The sequence below is a fragment of the Papaver somniferum genome, chromosome 6 (assembly GCF_003573695.1).
Source record: "Papaver somniferum cultivar HN1 chromosome 6, ASM357369v1, whole genome shotgun sequence".
Lineage (NCBI taxonomy): Eukaryota > Viridiplantae > Streptophyta > Magnoliopsida > Ranunculales > Papaveraceae > Papaver > Papaver somniferum.
The window spans coordinates 146,016,982-146,027,155 of record NC_039363.1 but is presented as its reverse complement, the minus strand read 5'-3'; the positions used below and the strand labels follow the sequence as shown (position 1 = coordinate 146,027,155).

The 10,174-nt window shown below is 39.8% G+C and overlaps 2 protein-coding genes across 2 annotated transcripts; one reads left to right on the top strand and one right to left on the bottom strand.

Moving 5' to 3' along the window:
- The first annotated feature begins 970 nt into the window (after nt 1-970).
- LOC113289701 lies at nt 971-6,977 on the top strand. Its single transcript, XM_026539037.1, has 7 exons — nt 971-3,836; nt 3,932-4,090; nt 4,196-4,375; nt 4,456-4,650; nt 5,314-5,412; nt 5,507-6,166; nt 6,285-6,977. The coding sequence occupies exons 1-7, from the start codon at nt 1,389-1,391 to the stop codon at nt 6,663-6,665; spliced, it is 4,122 nt and encodes a 1,373-aa protein (XP_026394822.1). The 5' UTR covers nt 971-1,388; the 3' UTR covers nt 6,666-6,977.
- A 64-nt stretch (nt 6,978-7,041) lies between these two features.
- LOC113289702 lies at nt 7,042-8,423 on the bottom strand. The gene is made up of 3 exons (XM_026539038.1): nt 7,846-8,423; nt 7,611-7,727; nt 7,042-7,362 (listed from the first exon to the last, which is right to left on the bottom strand). Exons 1-3 carry the CDS (start codon nt 8,203-8,205, stop codon nt 7,288-7,290), a joined length of 552 nt encoding a protein of 183 aa, XP_026394823.1. The 5' UTR covers nt 8,206-8,423; the 3' UTR covers nt 7,042-7,287.
- Between the last annotated feature and the right edge of the window lie 1,751 nt (nt 8,424-10,174).

The window sequence follows — 10,174 nt, the reverse complement described above, 5'->3', positions numbered from 1 at the left end:
TGTGTAGTTTGTGGCGTTGAGGATTGGAACTTGTATTGATGGTGGCGTGAACTGTTTTGCACCCACAATGGTGGTTTTGTTTTCCATGGCTCAGAAACCTGGCTCTGATACCAATTAATGACAACTGCAAGATGAAACTTAACTTATATAAGACAACTCTCTTTATTGATGTTTAGAAAATCTCTCAAAACTAAACACAAGCTCTAATCTTGCTCATATGATCAACCACAACTTTGGTGATCATATATATATAGAACTATGAATTCCTTTTCCTAGTCCTATTACCTTATTACATGTCTTTCCTTTTCTTAGAACTAGATGACTTCTAATTCCTTTAGGATTACATCAATTTTCTAATCTTTTCCTAACCAGCTTGTTAGTGATTTCTATGTTGAAATTTAACCAACAAGTTCCTCGGCTTACGTTGATTACGTACCCGACCGAAACTAGTTTAGTCTGAGTGGCCCATAATAACAAAGTCAAGAGCACCTAATCCGAGATAACCACAATGTCGGTGGGCCATTTTTGAATTCCTGGAAAAAACAAACAGAAGTCCCGAACGCGTGAAGGCAGTAGATAGGGTCACACCTTCTAATTCTTGGTTGGGTCCCACCTCCACCACTACAACTACAACATCCCATGATGTTAACTAGAGTCTGAAAAGAGAAACAAGATTGATTAAATGGAGAGAGCGGGTCCGTCGGAAATATGGCGGGGTTTAGGGTGGTGCTGGGTGTTCTTTTAATTAATCACTATCGTGGCGGTTAAGGAAATTACCGTTTTTATTTGCTTAACAAAAACCGAAATATTACACATCTTACTGTCATCCAGAATTAGATAAATCATCAATATCCGATTTATGGGTAAATAAGATAAATCCGAAATAAATATAAATTAGAGAAAAAAAACCGGGTTGACTAAAATTGAAGAAGACTGATTTGATTCACAAAGGGAGAGGGGGATTTCCGTTTTGCTGCCTCTTTTGATTTTTATTAATAAGCCATCTGTTTATATTTTTTTCTCATTCAAAACCCCTTCTTCTCCTTCCTTCTTCTTCTTGATCTCCTTCTTTCTCTTCATTCTTCAAACCTTTCCCTTCTCTCGTTTTCTCCTCGTAGATCTGAAACGGAACACTTTTTTTAGGGTTCACTTTCGATCTGTAACTCTCAAGAGAAGGAAGGAAAAAAAATAGGAGGAGAGGGAGGAAGAAGGATTTCTGCTGTTCTGCCGGTGCAATCTCACCAATTGTGAATGCATCACGGATGTGTGCATCTCAACAGATAAGTTTACTCATTTGATCTCTCCAAGATCCGATTTTTTTGTTTGATTTGTTTTTCTTGTACCTTCAATTTTGATTAAAAAAACAAATACACCAAAACAAACCTACAATGTCGGTAGAGACGGATGTACCTACTGGAATTGTTGTTGATTCTTCTGAGAAGGAGGTTGTTGTTGAATGTGAGGGAGGAGATAAACGGGAGAATTCTAATTCCATGACCACCACTTCTTCATGTGAGAAATTGGATCTACCTAAAAATCTCAATGGAGATTGTAATGGTGATGAGATCAAGGATGATGCCGAAGATACAGATGGTTCATATGTTTTTGTAGATGATTCTGAAAATAGACCGGTGTCTGACACTGAGCTGGTGGATCATGTTGTCGTACATGATCGTGATGATCGCCCTGCCGAAGATAGAGGAGAACCTGTCGTTGCTGATGTCCCTGTTGATGGAAGTGTGGCTTCTGAATTGGGAACAGAAAATCCTGACCTCCACGAGGAGGAAAATGTTGTTGTTTCCTCTTCTGGGCAGGGGCAGGATGATGTCGCTGCTGCTGAACCTTCTTCGGAGTGCATGTCGAGCAATGCATTAGATGAAGAAGAAGTAGTAGTTGTGGAGCAGAATGATGCTGTTGTTGAAGAGGAAAAGCCCCAAAAGCAAGAGGAGGACAAGTCGGCAGTTGAAGAAAGTACAGAAACACATGTTCCTGTCACGGAGGCTGCAGTTGAATCCAAACCTCCAGAGGAGGTGGAGACAACAAGTGTAACCGAAGAGAATTCTATCAACATTGAAGGTGATGCTGTTGATTCAAAACTGAATCATATCGACAATGGGGAGGCAAATGAAGTCAAGAGTACCGATCTAAATTCTACTGAAGAAGCAGATAATAAGGACCAGGAAGCTCATCCCACCAGTACAGGTGAGGTTGAACTAGAATTGCACCAGGTTGATTGTGAAGAGAAAAGTGAACCTGAAGCTGCCGCGAAGGTGGAAGGAAATCACGAAACTCAAGTTTTGGGTGATGAAGGTATCATTAATGGTGGCGAGAAGGAAACAGAGAAAGAGGCATCTAAGGAAGAACCTTTAGGCCAACATGCTTGTGAAGAGAGGGTCCTCAAAATGGAAGCCGCTATCTCTCCTGAAAAGGTTTCACAATTAGATAAAGAAGCCAAGGATGTGGCAGCCGTTCAGGATACTCAAATTTTGGTTACTGAGTCTGCTGAGCGTGAACCACACCAACTCGTTAATGGGGACATGAAGGAAGCAGAAAAAGAGGCTCCACTGGAAGTTCTTTCTGTACAAGTTGACACACCATTAGAGAAAGAAGAGACCAAAGATGTAGAAGAAGATCAGAATTCTCAAATTTTTGTTACCCAGTCTGTGGAATTTGAGTTGCGTCAGACTCTTAATGAAGTAGAGAATGGAATCTCAGAAGAGGCTTCTATGGAGGAACAGTCTGTGAATGCCAAGACACAGCAGGAGGTGAATTTGGAAGTGTCTAACATTTCTGCTGATGATTCTCCATTAGACAAGGAACCTAACGACATAAAAGAAGCAGGTTCTAGTACCAAGCCAGTGGAACCTGAATCACCACAGCTTGTTAACGAGGATGCGAGGGAAACAGAAAAAGAGATTCCTGTGGAGGAATCTCCGATGCATATTGGTGCACAAAAAGATCTGGATTTGGAAACAGCTGAAAGTCCTTCAGATGATTCACATGTAGACAGCGAAACTGCAAATGGCATCAAAGAGAGTGTCCCAGATGTATCCGTTCAGTGCACTGCCTTGGAACCTGAAATCTTTGCCGAAGGCCAGGAGACCGTGCAACCGAGGGAAATTGATATCGCCCAACCAGAATCAGAAGATGTTAATGAATCTGTTGAAAACAGCAACGTCGTTGATTGTGTGGTATTGGAAAATGATACAGAAGATTTGCCAATCAAGAAAGAAGACAGCTTGCCTAGTGTTCCTGGTCATTGTGCAGATTCTGTACCTGAAATTGAAAACAGTCCTGATAGTTCTGTCAATTATGATAATGTGTCTGAGAGTAGTGCAGTTACTGAAGTCGGAAATGACTCAGCCGAAGTACATCAAAGTGTGTCTACTTGCTCTGTTGAGAATGTGACATCAGAAGCTGAAACCTGTGACAATTCCGCCGAAAGCAATCATCACATACCGTCATCAACTATTCTTTTTGGTGATGTGGGGGTGCTATCTGAAGGCAAAGAGGCTTATCCTGATAAGAACATTCCCGTTGGTGATAAAACAGAAGTAGAAGTTGCGAGAGATAGTGCAGTGTTATATATAGAAAATGAAGGAATTGCAGGGAAGGAAATGAGTGGCCCACACCCTTCCTCCGATGATACCACCAATGATGCTTCTGAGGGACAGAAGATGAACGAGGAGGTTGTAAAGAAACCCTTCCGTTTCTTGATTAGGATCCCACGATATGTTGACGACAAAATTAGGGAGGAGATTAGACTTGCGCAGCTACAAGTTGACGAGAAGACTCGGGCTAGAGATGCTATAGGTGTGGCAATCCAGGCTGAAAAGGTAAATACAGATTCCTTGTAAGATGCAAGTCTTATTTGGTCATTGTGGATAACACTTGTACTTTTTTTAACTGATGGCTTATGCGATGCGTGCAGGCTACTCTGAGTGAGCATCGTGATAAATTTGAAGCTGCCAAATCAGAAGAGAGAGCTGTTCGAAAACTACTTAGAGCGAAACGCGAGGAAATAGATTCTGTTCAGTCAACTATTAATAGGATGAAGAGTGAAACTTCCATTGATGAGATTGATGATAGGGTAATAACTACCTCTTGTTTTCTTTTCCTAATGGAGTGTTTTCATTGCATTCTTTGGATAGCTTGATGCTTACAGCCTTCTATTTTATTTAATTTTGTGTGACAGATAAATTATATGGAGCATAGAATAGAACATGAAACCATGCCTTTGAAAGAGGAGAAACAGTTGATACGTGATATCAAGCAATTGAAGAATGTGAAAGACCAACTCTCATCAAGTTTGGGTAAACAGACTAAAGAGCAGCTGTCGTTGGACAAGAGAGAGAAAATTGAAGAGCAATTTAAGGTATAAACATATGTTCTTGCCGATGCCGTTGGTTTACATATGACTTATGAAATACTGATCTGTGTCTCTCATGCTCATAGCTTTTGAAACGGGAGTTGGATTCTTCATGGAAGGAGGTTCTACGATATGAAGGGATCACTACAGCTGCTAGAAAGATATACGACGATGAAGCTGACAAGTTAACATTATTGCACTCACAGTTCAGAGCTGAAAATGATATGCGTCAAGAAGCTTATATACGCTTACAGAATTTAAAGAAGCAGTTGTATGAGAAGGTAACTAGTTCTTCTTTGTCCGTTGTTTTCTGCAAGCAGTAGACATGGGTTTCTTTAGAAACTTTAGCTTTCCATTCATGATGTCGGAGCGTATGCTTTGAGCTTTACCAATGATTTTGGCTTCTATGAGCTACAGAAAAACACTCTAATGATGGATGCATCGTCATGGCATGGCATGATAGCCATATGAACCATTTTTCATTCGCAAAGATGACATTTCTTTTGCTGGCTTGTCGCTGTAGGTTATTAACCTACTGACTTGTTGCTGTAGATATTTTTCTTGGTACCTAATGATGGACCCTGTTGAGTGACCTAGTGGCAATTCTCCGTCTCTAAACTACGGACTTGTATATGCTTTTCAAACATATGATATATTGTTCGGCAACATATTTTGTTTTTCTCTTAATTGGTGGTGACTAGCTTGCTGCGTAGATTTATGGAGGGTGTCTTGTGGTGCATCATCAGTAGGTTTATGTTTGTGCTCAAGACTTGCTTCCTCCCCTGTTGCTTAAACTATGAGAATCTTGAACACCGAGAAATCAGTTGCTCTTGAAAAATTAACCGGGTTATGCATACACTATTGCTACCTAAATTTGTTCTTTGAATAAAAATAAATAGGAACAAAAATCAAACATACTATGTCTGACCTATTTGAACTTGCAGAACAAGTATTTCCGGATGTACAAGGGTGACGAGCACAAAGCGCGAGAATTGGCATCTAAAGGAGATAAAGAAGAACTCCAACGACTTTGTGTTGACCAGGTCAGATCATTAACTCTTTGCCTTTTGCTATCTTAGTGTATAGATTTTACTAGTATATCACCTGGTTTCTGACATATGAAATATCTGGTATTAGGTGGAGAAAATGATGGAACTGTGGAACAACAATGCTGATTTCAGGAAAGAATACATGAGATGCAACAGTTATAGTACACTGAGGAGGTTTAAAACGTTGGATGGACGATCTTTGGGTCCTGATGAGGAGCCGCCTGTACTACGCACTTTTACGGATGTAAAACCTGATAACACTGTTGCAGCAGCTTTGCCATTAAAGACAGGTCCTACGTTGCCTGTTACAACCTCATTACAAGGAAGTTCAACTGAAAAGGCTGAAGTAAAACCCGTGGTTCACTTGGAACAGAGGAATCCAAAAGCAGATGTGAAACCTGCTGTCGTAAGTTCAGAGAGGAACCTAACAGCAGCAGCAAAAGCTAAGTCGAAGAAAGTTGGAAAACCTGTTGCTGCCTTGGAAACTAGCCCAGTAACCATCTCTGACAGAGACAAAGTTGAACTGGAGGAGAACAAGCAAAGAGAGGAGGAAGAAAAAGAAAGGGCAAGGAAGGCAGATGAATTGAGGAAAGAAAAAGAAGCAGCTGCAGCTAAGTTGAAGGAGCAGCGACGGTTAGAGGAGAAGGCCAAAGCAAAGGAGGCAGAGGAAAGGAAGAAACGCAATGCAGAGAAGGCCCAGGTTAAGGCTGAACTAAGAGCAAAGAAAGAAGCTGAGCTCAAAGAGAAGGTAGCTTACCTTCAACTCAGGATACTTGAATGAAACTTTTATCTTTGATATGTCCTGTTTTATTTATAATTTCAAGCTTGGTATCAAAATCTTATTTGAAAATGCAAACTTGGTGCAGGAGAGAGAGAAAAAAGCAAGGAAGAAGGAAAAGAAAGTGGCAGCAGCCGCTGCAGGAGAAGAAAGAGCATTTGGCGACGAGGGAGAGTCTGCTCCAAGCTCAGGAAATACCACACATCCTGAAGCTACTAGTAACATTGTCCAAGAACAACCTGGAGTCAAAGAGAAGGCTGCTGCAGTGGTAACAAAGAGGAAAGGACCTCAGAAGCTACTAGCACAACCAAAGGTGAAAGCCCTCCCTGCAACTTTACGAAACAGGAGTAAGAGAAGGATGCAACCATGGATGTGGGTCCTACTTGCAGCTCTTGTTGTTGTTGCCCTGTTCTTGTTGGGAAACAGTGGCTATTCTTTTAAATCTGCTCTATCAAGCTTTGGCTTCTGAGAGTAATGCCGTTACCTTAATGAGCCTCAACAGCTACAGCGGTTTTAGAAAGATAGTTTCAAGAGAAGAGAGGTTTGGGTTTATTCCCTTAAAGATTGTGTCTCACCAACTGGCATATAAGTTAAAAACTATAATTTTACCGGCGATTCTCGATTCAGGAGTCTCCTTGTTTGGTTTCCTTTTTCTTTTAAATCTGCTGCCATTAGTATTATAATCACTCAGTTATTTAAAGGTTTCTCTCTTTTTTTTTTTACAATACAATTGGAGAGATTGGTTTTCTGGTAAACTTTCCAAAGGACAAAAAACAATTCATTTCAGGTGTTGCTTTCATCGGCGAATATATATTTATGAAATAATAATAATGAGAAGAAGAATGTTTCCCTTGCAATCTCCCATTTTTTGTTCCACTTTTCTTTTACTGGGCATACACAATACTCTTGGTTATTTGTTGCAGAAAATCTTGGTATTATTATTTTGGCTCAAAGTGTCAGACCGCCAAGTGATGAGTCTGTGATAACCAATGATTTTCAATATGAAAGACATGATATTTTGCGTGGCAAATACATGCTGTACTAAATAAGAAGTTCAATGAAGGTGCAGCTTATAAATGCATGTCTAGCCTCTAATAGCCGTCTCTCTTGTCTTGCTCCTCTGCTGCCTTGTTAGCAGCTTGCACAGATTTGTACCAAAGGAAAGCCTGTACCAGAACATTAAATCTTGTTAACTGAAACTGAATTAATCCGCTATCACTACAGTTTTTAGTTAATGAGAGAATCATTGGCACGTCTTTAAGAAACCAGATGCCTGGAGGAGTCTCAAATTTCCTCTCCAAATTCTCCAAAATAATACCAGTAAATGGGATAAGATTTCAGTTACTAGTCCTAACAAGCGCCTTGACAGGAATGGGTATGCAAAGGAAAAAGAACAGCGGTGTCTAAAACTTACCGAAGTGGGAACACCAGTGAAGGCAAAGAACCCGAGCACAGGTGCATAGAAGATGCTGTCTGAATTGAGTAATCCAAAAACTGGCTTCTGGTTTATGTATTCGAAAACTGAACCAATCTGCCACGTTAATGGTGTTCAGGATAGTTTATACGTATATACACAAGCAGTTTGGGATCATATCAATACAAAAGTAAATAGGAAGATAACCCTGAATAAAAAGAAGGTGCATTCATACCGCAGCTATAGCAGTGATTGTAGAAGCAAGCAAATAGCCATAGAAAGGAATCTCAACTGTTTCAGATGTGCCATTGCTGCTGCCTCTACCATCACGTTGTGCCCAAGGAGGTGGTTCCTCAGAATCTAGTTTAGCCCAAGACGGGATTTTCTCTTCTGATTCGCTGGACTTCGACGATGAACCTTTGGTCACAGCTAACACTGTAAATTTACGTTGCAACGGCTTCTTCTTATTCGTTCGATGTTGAGTTGGAATTTTAGTATGCGAGATAACTTCAGTTAAGACTGATGTTTTTGGTCTCAAACCATTTGTTAGGTTAAGGGTGGTGGCACTGCAAGCTGACATTGAGACAGCAGCCATAACTCCCTAGTCCCTCCTCCACTCTATAGCTCTCTCTCTCTTTTTGTAGAGTAGAAATTGTTGAAGAGGAGATTGTACTGTGGAATGATGAATGACAGTGAACAATTTAGAGAGAGACGGAGAATTTTAGACAGAGAGAAATTAAACTACTATGAAACTGAGTTTTCGATTGATTTTGATGAAATACGGCAATTCTCACTGCCATTTCTGGATAGGAAACTAGTGGCATCTATAGCAGATTTCATATTGGGCCTGGTTAATGTTTTATCGCTGAATGTAAAGGTTTCTTTCGTAAGAACGATTTTTTGGAACCCTGATTTTGGGCATACCTAAATCTTTCTAGGCATATAAAGCAATAGTCCTAATTTGGATGACCTTATAAGGGGCACCCTATGATAGTTCCATTACTTATATACCCGTAAATCTTTTATATTACTAATCTATCCCTAATCCTAGTACAAAAACCTAAAATCAATAATCACAAAAATCAGTTTCATTCACCTTCTCCTTCCTCTCCACAGCAGCAGGCGAACTTCTTCTCCATCATTTTTTTTTCATCGATTCATCGCCGAAATTTGATCGTCTAATCGTGAAAATTTAATCGACGATTAAACTCATCTATATAATGGGTCGTCGTAAGAACGTAACTCGTTCTAATCGATCAATTGAACAACCTATTGAAGAACAAGAAGATTTAGAGAGTGAAGAAGAAACTGAAAATCAACCTCGAAGAAGAGATTGAAGAAGAACCAACTCCTGAAATGAGAATAAGAAGGTTAGTTCTACAAACCCATCTCGTATTTGATGTTTTTGGTTGCTTTAATAGGTTTAATTCGTCAAAAAACTGTTTGTGTGGCGGTTACAGGGTTTGGTTCGGCGTAAAAATAATTTGAGATGTGCGCCGAGATGTTCTTGAAACTGAACCCATATGAACGACTCGTCTTAAAATGCATATTAGTTTTGAGCCGAACTTAATGACACAAAGCCTTATTTCTAGGATCGGCTTATTCGATGGTGTTAAATTTGAGCCGAATTTATGTTGTGTGAATTCTATAAATTTTGCATGTCTATAGGATCGACTTATATGGTAGTATTAGTTTTGCGCCGAATAAATGGTTTTTGAATTTCAGAAATTTTGCATGTGTTTAGGATCGGCTTATATGGTAATATTAGTTTTGCGCCGATTAATGTTGTTTGAATTTCATGAATTCTGCATGTGTAGGATCGACTTATTTGTATGACACTAATTTGCGCCGAATATATGTTTCAATCATAACTCTAGATTCGGCTTATTCGATAGTATTAGGATTGAGCCGAGTATCATTGTTAAAATTCATAAATTTTACAAGTGTAAAGGATCGGCTTATTTATATGATATCATGTTGCGCCGAATACATGTTTCAATTCATAATTATAGGTTCAGCTTATTCGATAGTTTTGGTTGTGAGCCAAATATGTAGAATCGGCTTATAAGTCTTTGGTACTTATGCGCCGAACCACTCTCTGTGTAAGGTAAGCAAAATGTTAAGACATAGTTCGGTGTATATGTGCTATTTCGGATAAGCCGAACATTCTTATTTTCTTACAAGTATTTGACATTCCAAATCCCTTTGTTGTTCGAATTAGTCTTATAACTTTCATACTTGTGTCAGGACCAATGCAGCTACAAAGAGGAAGAAGATGGAGGTAACACCTTCTACTTCTAAAACTCCCGATCCTAGAGGAGGAGGTAAGAAAAAATTGGGAGCGGGAGGTAGAGGAGGCATTTTAGAAGAAGAAGCTGAACAAGTAAGAATTGAAAGACAAGAAGAAGGAATAGCTGAAGAAGTTGATGATAATCAAGAAGTTCATCAATAAACACAACCCCAAGGAAAACCCAAGAAAGACAAGAAAGGTAAGAAGGTGGCAGAACCCGAGAAAGAGAAGGACGATGCTGATCGACGGATCACTGGTTTACACATTCCCGACG